The sequence below is a fragment of the Bufo bufo genome, chromosome 6 (genome assembly GCF_905171765.1).
Source record: "Bufo bufo chromosome 6, aBufBuf1.1, whole genome shotgun sequence".
In the NCBI taxonomy this organism is placed as follows: domain Eukaryota; kingdom Metazoa; phylum Chordata; class Amphibia; order Anura; family Bufonidae; genus Bufo; species Bufo bufo.
Window position 1 is genome coordinate 185997431 of NC_053394.1, and position 19207 is coordinate 186016637.

The 19207-nt window shown below is 42.2% G+C and overlaps 1 protein-coding gene across 1 annotated transcript in view; it reads right to left on the reverse strand.

Annotated features, from left to right (window-relative positions):
* Positions 1-19207, reverse strand: part of NDUFS8 (NADH:ubiquinone oxidoreductase core subunit S8) — a 208072-nt gene that overhangs the window by 136195 nt on the left and 52670 nt on the right. The window contains exons 2-3 of the mRNA XM_040437360.1: positions 17312-17365; positions 15011-15073 (exon numbers count right to left, since the gene is read on the reverse strand). Coding sequence (XP_040293294.1) covers positions 15011-15073; positions 17312-17360 — 112 coding nt within the window. The 5' untranslated portion in view covers positions 17361-17365. The remainder of the gene's footprint in view (positions 1-15010; positions 15074-17311; positions 17366-19207) is intronic.

Below are 19207 nucleotides of genomic sequence, written 5' to 3' on the forward strand. Positions count from 1 at the left end.
CATGGGTATATGTAAAAAGACACCCCAAAACACATTCCTCAACTTCTCCTGAATACAGAGATACCAGATGTGTGACACTTTTTTGCAGCCTAGGTGGGCAAAGGGGCCCAAATTCCTTTTAGGAGGGCATTTTTAGACATTTGGATACCAGACTTCTTCTCACGCTTTGGGGCCCCTAAAATGCCAGGGCAGTATAAATACCCCACATGTGACCCCATTTTGGAAAGAAGACACCCCAAGGTATTCAATGAGGGGCATGGCGAGTTCATTGAAAAAAAAAAATTTTGGCACAAGTTAGCGGAAATTGATTTTTTTGATTTTGTTCTCACAAAGTCTCCCTTTCCGCTAACTTGGGACAAAAATTTCAATCTTTCATGGACTCAATATGCCCCTCAGCGAATACCTTGGGGTGTCTTCTTTCCAAAATGGTGTTATTTGTGGGGTGTTTGTACTGCCCTGGCATTTGAGGGTCTCCGCAATCATTACATGTATGCCCAGCATTAGGAGTTTCTGCTATTCTCCTTATATTGAGCATACGGGTAATGAGATTTTTTATTTCCGTTCAGCCTCTGGGCTGAAAGAAAAAAATGAACGGCACAGATTTCTTCATTCGCATCGATCAATGTGGATAAAAAAATCTCTGCCAAAAAAAGAAAAAGGAGGGGAAAGGCGTCTGCCAGGACATAGGAGCTCCGCCCAACATCCATACCCACTTCAGCTCGTATGCCCTGGCAAACCAGATTTCTCCATTCACATCAATCGATGTGGATGAATAAATCATTGCCGGGATTTTTTTTTTATATATACAAAGTGTTTGCCAAAGTATATGAACACCGCCACCTCCTCAGCTCATATGCCTCGGCAAACATATCTTTTACTGCAGAGGAGAAATCTCGTCTTGCAGCGCCGCATACACCGACTTGCGTGTAATCTGACAGCAGCGCAATGCTTCTGTCCGAATGCACATCAGTGCTGCAGCTGATCGATCGGTTGGTCCACCTGGAAGGTAAAAAAAACAAAACAAAAAAGAAAAAACCAGGCCGCAAAGCAATAACTTTATTAACTTTAGAACAGAACATATTAACTTTTTTAAACTTTTTTAACTTTTTTACTTACCGGTAATTTTTTTTTTGTTTAGTTTTTTTTACCTTTATAGAACAAACCTCTCCTTCCCCATGGGACAATGTGCAAAGCGCAAATCGCCCAAAGATGTGGCGAAGTACGTTATGCACTTTATCCCAGGTGAAAGGAGAGGTTTGCAGCAGCTGAGAGTAAAAGGGCCCTAATAGCCCTGTGTGCCTGTCCTGTGAGATGCAATCCCTATGCTAGGTGTACCTGTGTGTGGTACTTCCGGAAACACTCACCAAAGCATAGGGCAGGGTGGTCAGGACAGTCAGGACAGAAATAGCGGGTGTCACGCCTTATTCCACTCCTGCTACAGACACGACATCTTTTTCGGGGTGACGGTTGGGTTGAGGTACCAGGAACGACACTGGGGAAATGTCGCTCGTGTAGACGGCTAACTACACTGGTGGATGGGGCCACGGAACCTCCAGGATAAATGAGGTTCTCGATGATCTCTTCCTGGAATTTGAGGAAAGATCGTGTTCTCCCAGCCTTACTGTAGAGAACAAAACTATTGTACAGCGCCAATTGAATTAAATATACAGACACCTTCTTATACCAGCGTCTGGTTCTGCGGGAAACTAAATACGGAGACAACATCTGGTCATTGAAGTCCACCCCTCCCATGAGCGCATTATAGTCGTGGACACAGAGGGGCTTTTCAATGACACGGGTTGCTCGCTCAATTTGGATTGTCGTGTCTGCGTGAATGGAGGAGAGCATGTAAACGTCACGCTTGTCTCTCCATTTCACCGCGAGCAGTTCTTCGTTACACAAGGCAGCCCTCTCCCCCCTTGCAAGACAGGTGGTTACAAGCCGATGGGGGAAGCCCACGCGACTAGTTCGCGCGGTGCCACAGGCGCAAATCTGTTCTAGAAACAAATGCCTAAAGAGGGCCACACTTGTGTAAAAATTGTCCACATAAAGATGGTACCCCTTGCCGAATAAGGGTGACACCAAGTCCCAGACTGTCTTCCCACTGCTCCCCAGGTAGTCAGGGCAACTGACCGGCTCCAGGGTCTGATCTTTTCCCTCATAGATCCGAAATTTGTGGGTATAGCCTGTGGCCCTTTCACAGAGCTTATACAATTTGACCCCATACCGGGCACGCTTGCTTGGGATGTACTGTTTGAAGCCAAGGCGCCCGTTAAAATTTACTAGGGACTCGTCTACGCAGATGTTTTGCTCGGGGGTATACAAATCTGCAAATTTCTGGTTGAAATGGTCTATGAGGGGCCGAATTTTGTGGAGCCGGTCAAAAGCTGGGTGGCCTCTTGGACGGGAGGTGGTGTTGTCGCTAAAATGCAGGAAACGGAGGATGGCCTCAAATCGTGCCCTGGACATAGCAGCAGAGAACATGGGCATGTGATGAATCGGGTGCGTTGACCAATATGACCGCAATTCATGCTTTTTTGTCAGGCCCATGTTGAGGAGAAGGCCCAAAAAAATTTTAAGTTCGGAAACTTGGACTGGTTTCCACCGGAAAAACTGGGCATAAAAGCTTCCCGGGTTGGCGGATATAAATTGTGTGGCATACTGGTTGGTCTCTGCCACGACTAAGTCCAAGAGCTCCGCAGTCAAGAACAGCTCAAAAAATCCCAGGGCCGAACCGATTTGAGCCGTCTCAACCCGAACTCCAGACTGGGCGGTGAAAGGGGGAACTACAGGTGCGGCTGAAGTTGGTGACTGCCAATCAGGGTTTGCCAGCACCTCAGGGATTCTAGGGGCTCTCCGGGCCTGTCTGTGCGGTGGCTGCGACGGGGTAACTAGTGCACGTGCCACCGTACCAGCTTCAACTGCCCTTTTGGTGCTCGCCACGTCACCATGTTGTACGGCAGTGCTGGTACTAGGTCCAGGGAGGGCTGCGCTGCTGGTGTATGCCTCACCACGTGATCCGGCAGCGACAGCCCCACTCTGCTGCTCTTGAAGCGGATCCTGCATAACCTGTGGTCTAGCGACACGGGGCCGGGTACGCCTGGTGCTGCCAGGGACCTCCACCTCCTCGTCCGAACTTTGGGTCAGAGAGCCACTGCTTTCCACAGGTTCATATTCTGACCCGCTAGATTCATCAGATGAGGGTTCCCACTCCTCATCCGACTGGGTCAGAATCCTGTAGGCCTCTTGAGAAGAATACCCCCTGTTTGACATTTTGGACTACTAAATTTAGGGGTATTCCCTGAGACTACCCAAGAAAAAAAGCAAGCCTGTCTTACAAAGGGGAGGCTAGCGAAGTACCGGAGGCCGCTGCGGTTGATAAAAAAATTTTTTTATCGCCGCAGTGCGTGTAAAATGAATGTGCAGTGATCAAAAAATATATATTTTTTGTCACTGCGGTGGGGCAGGCGTGGGTGAACGCACGTGTGGGCGACCGATCAGGCCTGATCGGGCAAACACTGCGTTTTGGGTGGAGGGGGAACTAAAGTGACACTAATACTATTATAGATCTGACCGTGATCAGTTTTGATCACTTACAGATACTATAAAAGTACAAATGCTGATTAGCGATACGCTATTCAGCGAATAAAAGTGACTGCGGTGCGGTGGGGTGGGTGCTAACTGACGCTAACTACCTAACCAAGGGGCCTAAACTATCCCTAAAACCTAACAGCCAATACCAGTGGAAAAAAAAAAGTGAGTTTACACTGATCACTTTTTTTCCTTTCACTAGTGATTGACAGGGGCGATCAAAGGGGTGATCAAAGGGTTAATTGGGGTGCAGGGGGGTGATCAGGGGCTACAGTGAAGTGTTTGGTGTACTCACAGTTCAGTCTGCTTCTCTGCTGGATCCAACCGACAAAAAGGACCAGCAGAGAAGCCATATAACAGATCATATTTACTAATATGATCTGTTATATGACTTTTGATTGGATTTTTTGAAAATCGCCAGCCTGCCAGCCAATGATCGTTGCTGGCAGGCTGGTGACGAACTTCTTCTTTGAATTTTGCCGGCCCGCGATGCGCATGCGCGGGCGGCTTTGAGCGAAATCTCGCGTCTCGCGAGATGACGCGTATATGCGTGATTGTGCGCAGCGCTGCCACCTCCGGAACGCGAATCTGCGTACAGCGGTCCGGAGGTGGTTAAGCTAGGGGAGCTGAGGTGGTTAATGGAAAATGGAGACGAAATTTCAGAATTTCACTTTTTTGGCAGATTTTCTCATTACATTAACAAAGCAAAGGTTAACAGCCAAACAAAACTCAATATTTATTAGGGATCGATCGATATTGATTTTTAGAGCCGATACCGATAATCTGTGAACTTTCAGGCCGATAGCCGATAATTTATACCGATGTTCTGTGAATTTTTTTTTATTTTTGAAAAAAAAAAAAATAATAATTCCTACACAAAATCAGCTGAAAATGAATGTTTATTGTTAACGTGTATTTTTTTTTGTAAATCTTTCTTTTTCATTTATACTTAATATTTTGGTGGGGGGTTTTTTCCCTTTTTTTTTTTTTTTTACTAACTATTAGCCCCCTTAGGGACTAGAACCCTTGTTTTGGTTGCTCTATATAACACTTTTTTTGAGGCAAGGTAACAAAAAATTAGCTGTTTTGGCACCGTTTTTATTTTTTGTTATTTACAATGTTCATCTGACAGGCTAGATCATGTGGTATTTTTATAGAGCAGGTTGTTACAGACGCAAGAATACCAAATATGATTACTTTTTTTAGTTGTTTGTTTCAGTTTTACACAATAAAAGCATTTTTATTTTTTTAGTGTCTCCATATTCTGAAAGCCATAGTTATTTTATTTTTTTGGGCGACTGTCTTATGTAGGGGCAAATTTTTTTTCGGTATGAGATGATGGTTTGATTGGTACTATTTTAGGGTACGAATGACTTTTTGATCGCTTGGTATTATACTTTTTGTGATGTAAAGGTGACAAAAATGACTTTTTTACGTCTTCACCTGAGGGGTTAGATCATGTGGTATTTTTATAGACCAGATCGTTACAGACGTGTCGATACCTAATAGGTCTACTTTTTTAATTATGTAAGTTTTACACAATGATAAAAAAATTTTAACAAAAAAATAATCATGTTTTAGTGTCTCCATATTCTGAGAGCCATAGTTTTTGCAGTTTTTGGGTGATTGTCTTAGGTAGTATGTCATTTTTGCAGGATGAGATGACGCTTTGATTAGCACTATTTTGGGGTGCATATGACTTTTTGATTACTTGCTATTACACTTTCTGTGATGTAAGGTGCCAAAAAATGGCTTTTTTGACACCGTTTTTATTTTATCTTTTTACGTGTTCACCTGAGGGGTTAGGTCATGTGTTATTTTTATAGAGCAGGTCGTTTCGGACGCAGCAATACCTAATATGTCTACTTTATTTTTATTTTTTTTACATTTAACACAATAAAAGCATTTTTGAAACAAACAAAAAAATTAAATCATGTTTTAGTGTCTCCATAGTCTGAGAGCCATAGTTTTTTTTTTTTTTGGGCGACTGTAGGTAGGAGCTCATTTTTTTGCGGGATGAGGTGGCAGTTAGATTGGAACTATTTTGGAGGGCCTTTTTGATCGCTTGGTGTTGCACTTATAGTGATGTAAGGTGACCAAAATTTTTTAGTTTTTTTAGCAGTTTTTATTTTATTTTTTTGACAGTGTTCACCTGAGGGGTTAGGTCATGTGATATTTTTTTTTTTTAAAAGCCGGTTGATACGGACGCGGCAATACCTAATATGTCTACTGTTCTTTTTTTCCCTATTTTATTTTTATTTTTAAATGTACTTTATTTTGGGAAAAGGACCCTTTTTTTAACTTGAAAATTGAATTATTTTTTTGTCAATAATTTTTTTTTTTTACTTTTTTGTTTCACTCTTGGACTTCAAATTTTGGGGGTCTGATCCCCTTGTTTTTATGGGATGAACTGTCGATTTTATTGGTACCATTTTGGGGTGGCATACAGCTTTTTAATCATAGTTATTAAAAAATTTGGGGGGAAAAAGGTGACCAAAATCACATGTTTTTATTTGTTTTTCCATTACAGTATACACTGTGCAGGAAAAATATATTTATATGTTAATAGTTGACATTTTTGGACGCAGCAATATCTGTAATGCCTATTTTTTATTATTTATATATTTTTATAAGTAAAATTGTGAAAGAGGGGTAATTTAAAAACTTTTAATTTTTTTTTATAGACTTTTTTTATAGACTTTTTAAAGACTTTTCTTTCACAGGAACTTTTAGCCCCCTTAGGTGTCTAGAACCTGGGATCTTTTCATCCCTTGTCCCATTAACGCTTATAGAGATACTATTAGGGTGAATGGGATTTTGATGTGCTACCTGATCAAGGAGGATCAATGGAAAAGGATTTAGGAAAACTAGAGGAATGGTCAAAAATCTGGCAACTAAAATTGAATGTTGATAAGTGCAAGATAATGCACCTGGGGCGTAAAAACCCAAGAGCAGAATATAAAATCAGTGATACAGTCCTAACCTCGGTATCTGAGGAAAGGGATTTAGGGGGTCATTATTTCAGAAGACTTAAAAGGTAGGCAGACAATGTCATAGAGCAGCAGGAAATGCTAGCAGAATGTATAGGGAGAGGAATTACCAGTAGAAAGAGGGAGGTGCTCATGCCGCTCTACAGAGCACTAGTGAGACCTCATTTGGAGTATTGTGCGCAGTACTGGAGACCATATCTCCAGAAGGATATTGATACTTTGGAGAGAGTTCAGAGAAGAGCTACTAAACTAGTACATGGATTGCAGGATAAAACTTACCAGGAAAGATTAAAAGGGAATCAACAAGGTAAAAGAGGAGAGAATATTTAAAAGAAGTGGTAGCTGCAAATACAGTCAAGGAGTTCAAGCATGCATGGGATAGGCATAAGGCCATCCTTCATTAAGGATAGAATACCACCAAACAAGTGTCTAGGCAAGAAGCTGGGGATAAAGGTCACCTCCTGACTGACTATCAATTCATTCCTTCCTTCCTTAATTCACTCCTTCCTTCCTTAATTCACTCCTTCCTTAATTCATTCATTCCTTCCCTAATTCATTCATTCCTTCCCTAATTCATGCATTCCTTCCTTAATTCATTCCTTCCTTTCTTCCTTCCTTTCTTCCTTCATTCCTTTCTTCATTCATTCCTTTCTTCCTTCATTCATTCCTTCATTCCTTAATTCCTTCCTTCCTTAATCCATTCATTCATTCCTTCCTTAATTCATTCATTCCTTCCTTAATTCATTCATTCCTTCCTTAATTCATTCCTTCCTTAATTCATTCCTTCCTTTCTTCCTTCATTCCTTTCTTCCTTCATTCATTCCTTTCTTCCTTCATTTATTCCTTTCTTCCTTCATTCATTCCTTTCTTCCTTCATTCATTCCTTCATTCCTTAATTCCTTCCTTAATTCATTCCTTCCTTAATCCATTCATTCATTCCTTCCTTAATTCATTCATTCCTTCCTTAATTCATTCATTCCTTCCTTAATTCATTCCTTCCTTAATTCATTCATTCCTTCATTCATTCCTACACTGGGAGTGGGCGTAATTTAAACTCAAACCAACGACCCCACCCAGTGCACCTGAAGGGAGGCGGATACAGCTCAACTCCAAAACAAAAGGCTACACACGTGCTGCCAACCTGGCAGACCCCTGCACATAACCTGAACAGGGCATGACAGATATTTTCTTTTAATTGCATTAGGAACAAAATATTTACGATCTGGATTGCTCCATTCTTTTTTAAATTAAGGCCTCCATAATTTGTATGAACGGGAAAAACCCTATGCTTTTTAGGTGCCAATCCTTCAAGAACTTGGTCAGCAATGGATTTCTGCTGCTTAACATCCTCCAGTTGCATTGTTGCTCTTACTGCCTTTAATGATGGCTCCGTATCTTCAGTAGGAAAAAGTGCTCTGCCTGCTTCATCTTAAGAAGAAGAAAAACTCGCCAATTCACTAGATGCATCAAAATTCCATTCATCTTCATCTGAAATATCAGAATCCACATTCTGTCTAGAGCAGGCATCCTCAAACTGCGGCTCTCCAGCTGTTGCAAAACTACAACTTCCAGCATGCCCGAACAGCCTACAGGTATCAGCCTAATGCAGGGCATTGTGGGAGTTGTAGTTTTATAACAGCTGGAGGGCTGCAGTTTGAGAATGCCTGGTCTAGAGCCACATGCGGATTGAGGAAAGAGCTGTTTTAAAAGGGCTTCTGTCACCTGAAAAATGGGTATTAAGCTGGCTGACATTAGCGATGTGCTAATGTCAGCTTAACATAACTATATTAGTGCCATCTCACTGCCTGCCGCCGTTAGAGAAAAACAAACTTTTATAATATGCTAATTAGCCTCTAGGAGCAGAGGGGGGTGTTGTACCTGCTCCTAGAGGCTCAGTTTGCCCACCTCTTTTCACGCCCTTCTTCTCTTGATTGACAGGGCCTGGGCAGCGCTGCTCTCCTCCCGCCAGCCATGTCTGCAGTGTAAATCTTGCGCGAGATTTACGGCCGGTGAGAGCAGACCAGCGCTGCCCTGGCCCTGCCAATTTGTTTTTTCTAATAGCGGCGGCAGGCAGTAAGATGCCACTAATATAGTTATGTTCAGCTGACATTAGCACATCGCTAATGTCAGCCAGCTTAATATCCATTTTTCAGGTGACAGAAAACCTTTAAGGGTTTAATAGAAATTCTAACCTCCGATTTTACCAGAGCTTTGATACTTTTTAAAATACAGTGAGGAACAGAAGTATTTGAACACCCTGCGATTTTGCAAGTTCTCCCACTTAGAAATCATGGAGGGGGTCTGAAAGACAGAATAAAAAAATTAAAAAAATTCAGGAAACCACATTGTATGTTTTTTAAAGAATTTATTTGTCTTGCACTGCTGAACATAAGTATTTGAACACTTGAGAAAATCTGTGTTAATATTTGGTACAGAAGCCTTTGTTTGCAATTACAGAGGTCAAACGTTTCCTGTAGTTCTTGACCAGGATTGCACATACTGCAACAGGGATTTGGCACACTCCTCCACACAGATCTCCTCTAGATCTGTTAGGTTTTGGGGCTGTCGCTGAGCAACACTCCAGAACCTTGATATTCTTCTTACGGAGCCACTCCTTGGTTATCCTGGCTGTGTGCTTCGGGTCGTTGTCATGTTAGAAGACCCAGCGACGACCCATCTTCAATGCTCTGACTGAGGGAAGGAGGTTGCTGCTCAAAATCTCACAATAAATGGCCCCATTCATCCTCTCCTTAATACAGTGCAGTCGTCCTGTCCCCTTCACAGAAAAGCACTCCCAAAGCATGATGTTACCACCCCCATGCTTTATAGTACGGATGGTGTTTTTGGGATGCAACTCATCCTTCTTTTTCCTCCAAACACGAGTGAAGTTTAGACCAAAAAGTACTACTTTGGTCTCATCTGACCACATGACTTTCTCCCATGCCATGCCTCCTCTGGATCATCCAGATAGTCATTAGCAAACTTCAGACGGGCCTGGACATGTGATGACTTGAGCAGGGGAACTTTCTATGCAATGCATGATTTGAAACCATGACGGCGCAAGTGTTCTACCGACAGTGACCTTTGAAACTGTGGTCCCAGCTCTCTTCATGTCATTGACCAGCTCCTCCCTTGTAGTTCTGGGCTGATTCCTCACCTTTCTTATCAGTGATACCCCACAAAATGAGATCTTGCATGGAGCCCTAGTCCGAGGGAGACTGACAGTCCTCTTTAGCCTCTTCCATTTTCTAACAATTGCTCCAACAGTTGATCTATTTTGACCAAGTTGCTTGGCTATTGCCCCCTAGCCCTTTCCAGCCTTGTGGAGGTCCACAATTTCGTATCTGCTTTCTTTTGACAGCTCTTTGGTCTTGCCCATGGTAGTAGTTGGCGTCTGACTGACTGTGGGGTGGACAGGGGTCTTTAACATGTAAGGCTACTTTCACACTAGCGTTCGGAGCGGATCCGTCTGATGTTTCATCAGACGGATCCGCTCCGATAATGCAGACGTTCGCATCCGTTCAGAACGGATGCGTCTGCATTAAAACTTAGAAAATTTTCTTAGTGTGAAAGTTGTCTGAGCGGATCCGTTCAGACTTTACATTGAAAGTCAATGGGGAACGGATCCGCTTGAAGATTGAGCCATATTGTGTCATCTTCAAGCGGATCCGTCCCCATTGACTTCCATTATAAGTCTGGACGGATCCGCTCGCCTCCGCACGGCCAGGCGGACACCCGAACGCTGCAAGCAGCGTTCAGGTGTCCGCTCACCGAGCGGAGCGGAGGATGAACGCTGGCAGGCGGATGCATTCTCAGTGGATCCGCCTCCACTGAGAATGCATTGGGGCCAGACGGATGCGTTCGGGGCCGCTCGTGAGCCCCTTCAAACGGTGCGCACGAGCGGACACCCGAACGCTAGTGTGAAAGTAGCCTTAAGGACCCAAGACGAGAATGCTCGTCCTAAAGGGCCAGTACTTAGTGCCCCAGGACGAGCACTCGTCCTGCGGTCCTTCCTCCCCAGCCCCCCCGCGTGCTAAAAAAGCCATTTTTTGTTACCTTACATCACTAAAAGTGCAACATCAAGCGATCAAAAAGGCATATGCACAGCAAAATAGTACAGGGCTCCAGATGGCGACCAAAATGGGACTTAGAATTGCGAAATGGCGACAAGACTTTGTAGACCCTCCGCTGCTCTGTCGCTTTAAGAAGAACAGGATTTCATACAGCAGACAGACGGCAATCCAATAACATAGCTCCGCACAGTACAGAGCTCTGTTATTAGTGAGGAGGCTGCTGATTGGTCATAGTATTATCTGTGGGCTGCCCTGCCATTGGCTGCTCCTCTCACACCACCCCTATTCTCCCGCGCTGAACACAGCAGCAGCTTGCTCTTCAGTTATGAAAACAGGGAGCCCACTCCATGCCGACTGCTCCACAGAACAGGTTAGCTTGAGAAGTTTTTCAGCACATACTTAACATTCTACAAACAATTCACAGTCACCCCTGCGCTGCCGCTGCTAAAGTCTACTCCTTATGGCCTCTTTCACACGGGCGTTGCGGGAAAATGTGCGGGTGCGTTACGGGAACACCTGCGATTTTTCCGCACGAGTGCAAAACATTTTAATGCGTTTTGCACTCGCGTGAGAAAAATCGCACGTGTTTGGTACCCAAACCCGAAGTTCTTCACAGAAGTTCGGGCTTGGGATCGGTGTTCTGTAGATTGTATTATTTTCCCTTATAACATGGTTATAAGGGAAAATAATAGCATTCTGAATACAGAATGCATAGTAAAACATCGCTGGAGGGGTTAAAAAAAAATAAAAAATTATTTAACTCACGTTAGTCCACTTGATCGCGTAGCCGACATCTCCTTCTGGCTTCATCTGATCTCTGTGCAGCAACAGGACCTTTGGTGACGTCATTCCGGTCATCACATGATCCATCACCATGGTAAAAGAACATGTGATGGATCATGTGATGACATCAAAGGTCCTGTTCCTGTATTTAACGCTCACCACAGGTCCTATTCAACAAAGGAGACAGAAGGAGATGCCGGGCTACGCGATCAAGTGGACTAAGGTGAGTAAAAAAAAATTTTTTAACCCCTCCAGCGATGTTTTACTATGCATTCTGTATTCAGAATGCTATTATTTTCCCTTATAACCATGTTATAAGGGAAAATAATAATGATCGGGTCTCCATCCCGATAGTCTCCTAGCAACCGTGCGTGAAAATTGGACCGCATCCGCACTTGCTTGCGGATGCTTGCGATTTTCACGCAACCCCATTCATTTCTATGGGGCCTGCGTTACGTGAAAAACACACAAAGAGGAGCATGCAGCGATTTTCACGCAACGCACAAGTGATGCGTCGGTATTCAGTGCGGGTGCAATGCGTTCACCTCCCGCATCGCATCCGCCCGGAATACTCGCTCGTGTGAAAGGGGCCTTATGTCTTTACGACCCTGATAATACTCAGGGGGCCGCTGTTGGTGCTCCGTGTAAGCTTCCTGCCTGGGCTCACAAAAATTCTTAATAAGGGAAGAAAAGGGTTAATAGGAGCCCCGCGCTGGTCAAGACACTAAAAAGCCAGTGAACCATATCTCTTTCAATAGTCCGTGCTTAGTAGGAGGAGATAACCTCCCCTCCTACTAAGCAGGACTTTTGAAAGAGATATATGGTTCACCGGCTATTTAGTGTCTTGACCAGCGCGGGGTTCCTATTAACCCTTTACATACTTAACATTAGCAAGTGGCGAGATGACTGATGATCACCTCGCCACTTGCTAATGGCTGCCTCTGCCCAGTATCTCCCCGCATACCTAACTCTCACCTGAGGGGCTAATAGCAGCGGATAGCAGCGCGCAGTCATAGAGGCTGGGTGCCGGGTATGGGATATGGCCAGCACCAGCAGCGCAGCCTGCGTTTGTATTAAGCATATATTCATTGTATTAAACTATATTCATTGGTGGCACAGTGCACCGAACCCCCCCCCCCCCCCCCATTGTTTTTTTTTACTTTTTATTTAATAACTAACACCAAAATATTAAGTTTAAATCACCCCCTTGCCCAAATTAACATATAAACAATAAAATCTGGACGTTCCATAAAATCTGGAATACACTCAGCTTTTTTGGTGTTTTATTTTTTTCACGTGGTATCGAGTATCGCAATACTTTTTTATGGTATTGAGTCAAAATTTTGGTATCGTGACAACCCTAGGTATGACAAATGTGACATGGCAACTTAAAATTATAAAAGTGAAATCTGCTTTCCAAAAAACCATATGGCGTTCTTTTCTTTCTGCGCAATGCCGTGTGCACGTACAGAAGTTGACGACCACATATGGGGTGTTTCTGTAAAGTACAGAATCAGGGCCATAAATATTGAGTTTTATTTGGCTGTTAATCCTTGCTTTGTAACTGGAAACAATGGATTCAAATGGAAAATCTGCCAAAAAAGACAAATTTTATCTCTACTTTCCATTAATTCTTGTGGAACACCTAAAGGGTTAACAAAGTTTGTAAAATCAGTTTTGAATACCTTGAGGGGTGTAGTTTGTAAAATTGGGTCATTTTTTGGTGGTTTCTATTATGCAAGCCTCACAAAGTGACTTCAGACCTGAACTGGTCCTGAAAAAGTGGGTTTTAGAAATTTTCTGAAAAATTTCAAGATTTGCTTCTAAACTTCTAAGCCTTCTAACGTTCCCAAAAAATAAAATGGCATTCACAAAATGATCCAAACATAAAGTAGACATATGGGGAATGTTAAGTAATAACTATTTTTGGAGGTATTACTATCTATTATAAAAGTAGAGAAATAGAAATTTGCTAATTTTTGCAAATTTTGGAATTTTTTTATAAATAAAAATTATAATTTTTTTACTCAATTTTACCACTGTCATGAAGTACAATACGTGACGGATAAGTAAAAAGCGTTTTAAAGTTATCACCACATAAAGTGACATGTCAGATTTGCAAAAAATAATGGCCTGGTCCTTAAGGTGAAATATGGCAGGGTCCTTAAGGGATTAAAGAGCTCAGACAGGTGCTACTAAGTTAGATTAATGAGTGGAGTAGAGGTGGACTTTTTAAAGACACAGTAACAGGTCTTTGAGAGCCAGAATTCTTGCTGTTTCTCAGGTGATCAAATACTTATGTTCAGCAGAGCAAGACAAATAAATTCTTTAAAAATCATACAATGCGATTTCCTTTTTTTTCTTTTTTATTCTGTCTTTCAGAGTGGGAATGCACCTACAATGTGAATTTCAGACCCCTCCATGATTTCTAAGTGGGAGAATTTGCAAATACTTCTGTTCCTCACTGTAGATTGAGACTCTTCCAACACTAATTTCTCAATATAGGAATGACATATTGGTTTCAGATGGGAAGCAGGCAGCATACTTTTACAGATCGAACACTCTCTGTGCTTAATCTTTACAGTGTTTTTTTAATGAATTCTAGGCACCTACAATAAATAGCCACAAAGAATCCAATCAGCAATGCAAGAGAAATAAAATAATTCTCACCCTCTTGGTAGCTGTCCCCCACTCCTCAGGACAAAGTACCGGGCTGGATGGTCTAGAGGGCTCAATGGGGTCAGCACGGACCGCATCTCCTGTCTCAGACATTCTTAGTAGGAGTAAGCCTGCACAGCACTGTGTACAAGAAAACTGACTGGCTGCTGTCCTCCACCGCCCATTTATATACACCGCACAAGGCACTCTCCCCTGCTGTAGTAGAGCCCAGCACACATACGACCCTAATTTGATCTATAGTGGACCTGCGCTGCCGGCATCATGACGCCGTTCCGACTGCGCATGGCCACACACAGCACACGGACACCGCGGCTATCTTTGATGATCCCCCGCGCTGTGATCAAACCAGAGCCACCTGGCACGGCCACGGCAGCTCCCAACATGGGGGAAACTGGGAGGAGAGGTGGAGGAACAGCAGGTTCAACAAGCGGCTCCCAAAAAGAGACTTACGCCGCCATACTAAAGGTCACCCACAGGCTAAAACCTGGACCCTCCACAGCCATCTTGTGTGAACTTTGGGGGTGTGAACTTTTTTTATATCCTCAGGTTTCCTGCCCTGGATGGAAGGTCCATCAAGCATGGGTGCCGTCATGGGGAAAAAAAAATATATATAGGGGTTAGTCAGCATACCCCTACGCGCAGGGGCACGTTGCCATGGCTAAAAGCACAAAAGTAAAAATAAACACAATGCAACAGCACTTTGCAAGCATAAATAATCAAGTAAATACAATAGTGCCATACTCTCTATAGAAAACATACTAATGCTAATGTTATGTTATAATTTGAGATTCTTGGCAAATAAATTTTGTACAAAATCAATTGTGCCTGTCCACATTAAATACTACAATTAAATTCAAGAAATGCAGTAAAAATGGAATCATGTCTGTAACTTACTGAATGAATGCACCTGAGGTGTCAGGCTTAAAGGTCTGATCAGTGTCTGAGAACATGAGAGACCTGAAAAAGGAAAACAGAAGAAAAAAGATTTGCAATAAGTAGCACATATTCACCCCATCTATCAAAGATCACCCAGATCTATCATATAAAGATCATCCAAAATGCAGTGGCTCTTCACTACGATCGCAAACAATAAACTGCTTTTCCGATTGCAGTGAGGAGGGAGCTGTTCAGGTCTTACAATTGACGACAGCATCTCAATGGTTAAACGTCTGCGATCAGTGTTATCATCGATTGCAGACACTAGCCCCGGGTGTCTGCTGTTTAAAAATGGCATCTGCTCACTGTTTTTAAGACCCGATTTTAGCCGTCCATGTACCTCGCTGGTTGGGAAGGGGTTAAAGTGCAGGTTCCTGCTTTAAGTGCACCCTACAATACATATATGGCTAACCACAGGTGGATTAAGATATACAGTATCTCACAAAAGTGAGTACACGATTCACATTTTTGTAAATATTTTATTATATCTTTTCATGGGACAACACTGACAATATGACACTGATACAATATAAAGTTATCAGTGTACTGTTTGTATAACAGTGTAAATTTGGTGTGCCCTCAAAATAACTTAATACAGCCTAAACCTACATGTCTAAACCTATGGCAACAAAAGTGAGTACACCACGATCGATTTATACTTCCCGTTACAAGGTCTCAGGTGTGAATGGGGAGCAGGTGTGTTAAATTTGGTGTTATCGCAAAAATGTGAGGGGTGTACTCACTTTTATGAGATACTGTATAACAGTGGCCTCCAGGCCAAGACTAACCTTATCTTCTTTATGGATGCCTTTACACTTGGCGGAAAAATCCTCCAGAAAATTTGCTGCGTTTATCTTTACAATGCTTTGGATTTTAAAGTGGATTTTAAAGTGGATTTAGGCGCAGATTTGTCTGCGTTGATTAGGATTTGTGAGTTTTGATGTGGATTATATCCCCCATCTAAATTAATGGTGACATTCTGAGTCTGAAAAGCTGCCACACATTATTTATGCTGCATAATGTTAGTCCACTGCAGAACACAGGGCAGGGATTGACACTTTTCAACCCCATAGGATAACACGTGGTTAGTCTTTATCCTGTCTATTCTCTGGCTTTTTTTCCTCCTCGTTAATGTACTCTGCAAATGGATCTAAATGCCGGCAGCCCCCCTGACTTGAGCATCGGAGCAGTTCGTGCTCCGATGCTCTCCTTTGCCCTGCGCTAAATCGCGCAGGGCAAAGGCATTTTTTGGAGATCCGGTGACTTACCGGGGCTCTCCATGGGTGTGTTCGGTGACGTTACCGGCTCTGATGGGCGGGCTTTAGCGCTGCCCTAGCCAGTTAAAGGGTACCTGTCATCACAAAATGCAATGCAACCTGCCGGCAACATCTTGTAGAGCAGAGGGAGCTGGGCAAATTGATACATAGTTTTGTGGGAAAAGATTAAGGATAACTTGTAATTTAGGGTACGTCTACACAACAATTTACCTTTCGTTAATTATAATGGCTCATTTTGTCTAAAGAGCAATCAGAGGAAATAAAATGGCTGCCGTCCTATTTGTACACACAAAACATGTCCTAATCACACAGCAGGACAAGTTACTTCACAACACTGAGCTAAAGAGCTGCCTCATCCTCCTCTCCTACTTGACAGGTATTATGATCCAGAATACAGTTTAATGTGATCATCAACTGAATCTCTATAGGAATGGAGTCCATGAGGAGACACGAAGTACAGAGAGGAGGTGGGGATGTGGCTAATGAACAGTAGCACTTGTATGCACTTGTCTCCATTACCATAGCCCCACATTACCACAATCTGTCCTGTCTGCCCTCTCTATACTTCATGTCTCCGCATGAACTCCATTCTAACAGAGATTCATCTGAAGATTTTATCATCTGTATAGAAGACTATAATCCCTAACCAAGTAGGAGAGGAGGATAAGGTAGCTCTTTGGCTCAGGGTTCTGAAGTGACTTGTCCTATGCGATTAGGACATGTTTTGGGTGTACATCGCCCATTTTATTTCTCCTAATCATTGCTCCCTAGACAAAATGAGCTATTATAACTAATGAAATATATTTGGGAATATATTTGTAATGGCGTAATATTTAGGTATTTTCATTTTCCTAATTCCCAGAGAACCCCTTTAAAGTGTACAGCACTGAGGCTAGTGATTGGCTGCAGTAGATTCATGCTGTCAACATGATGTGACAAAGCTGTTATGCGGTTAAGACACACAGTGACATTACAACCATACCTGCTCGCTTGGCAGAACTGTAGATGAGGCGAGCTCCCAACATGCTCATGTCCTCTGCAAAAATATGAATGAAACACACATTAAAAGACTTAAGAGACAAAAGTGCATTAAGTATAATATATGGGGCATTGAGTAATATGGGAAGCAGTCTAGACTCCCCTATTAAAATGCCAGGTTTTTGTCAGGTACAAATTATTTCAGGTTTATTTCCACCTTTATTGTGACCCATAATTTGCACAATTCCATTGAAAAAAATAACTGAAATCATTTAGAGGAGGATATAATATACCTTTTGCTGTATCTTGCGGACCCAAAGAGGCAATGCGGTCCGCAATATGGGCACAGCGGCACTACGGTCGTGTGAATGAGGCCTAACGATTCTGAGACTGCTTTCTCATGACACTTTGTACTTCGTGATAACAGTAAATTTGAGTTGATATGCCTTACCTTTATTTTTTTTTAATCCCAAATTTATAGAAAATGTGATATTTTTTTACATTTAAAGAGGTTATCCAAGACCTATAATGTCCCCCAAATGCTCAGCCCCTCACACAGATTGTACTTACCTCGCTCCCTGACACCCTTCTTGCTTCTGATGCCGGCATCAGCCAACGTTGTGTGGGGCAGCCAATAGCAGGCAATGATGTGAACAAGCCTCCCTAACGTCACTCGTTTATTGGTGGAGCAGTGGCAGTTCCGATCGGAGCCCAAGCAGTGTAATAGCGGGGCTCTAATCGGTTACCATGGTAGCCATGATGCTACTGAAGCCCTGGCTGCCATGGTAAGCTCCCTGCTGCTGTGTACTATGCACAGGGCAACAGGGAGAGTGTGAAGTCCTATTCACCCTAAAAGAGATCTATTAGGGGGCTAATAGTAAATAAAATGCAAAAAAAAAAAAAAAAGTTAACACCAAAAGTACTAAAAGTTTAAAATCACCCCCCTTTCCCAATTTTACATATAAAATTTACAAATAAAAAATAAAATAATCACCACGCCCGAAAAAGTGCAAACTATTAAAAAATATTTCCTATGCGGTGAACGCCGTAACAGAAAAAAAAATTAAAACCATGCAATTCGACATTTTTAGTCACCTTGTCCCCCCAAAAAAATAGGATAGGACTCTTCTATTATGGGCCGGAGGTTCATAAAAAATTTTTTAAATTGTTTCGTTTTTTTCACGTGGTATCAATTGGTATCGAAATCAAATCAAAATTTTGGTATCATGACAACCCTAGAAGGAATAATGCAAGTCACCAGTACATACTAAATGGTAAAACACTGGGTAACACTGACATGGAAAAGGACTTAATTGAATAAGTAAAAGGGTTTCCCTAAAATCTTAAAACAGGAATCTCTAGCAAAAGATCATTCTTCACTAGTTATCAGTAACAAAAATAAAAGAGAAAAACAAAGGAAGAGATTTGCATTTCAGTACAGTCCTATGGGAGACATTAAAAAAACCGCCATCCACATGAATTGGCATTTTTAACCCCTTAGTGACCAAGCCTGTTTGGGCCTTAATGACCAAGCCAGATTTTGGAAATCTGACATGTCACTTTAGCAGAGAATAACTTCGTAAAGGTTTTGCACATCAAAGTAATTCTGACATTGTTTTCTCGTCACATATTGTACTTTACTTAGGTGGTAAAATTTTACAGATAAAATATGCGTATCTTTATTTAAAAAAAACTAAAAAATCTATGAAAATTTTTTAAAATTGGCAAATTTTCCTATTGTCAACTGCAATATTTCACATACATAAATACCATTCAATATTTTTTATCAGAAATATATTTCCACATCTTTACTTTATTTAGGAGACTTACCATTTTAAAATTTTTGAAGTACGTATTTTTTCCTGCAACAAGCCAAGTTTGCAGAGGCTTATAAGTGTCA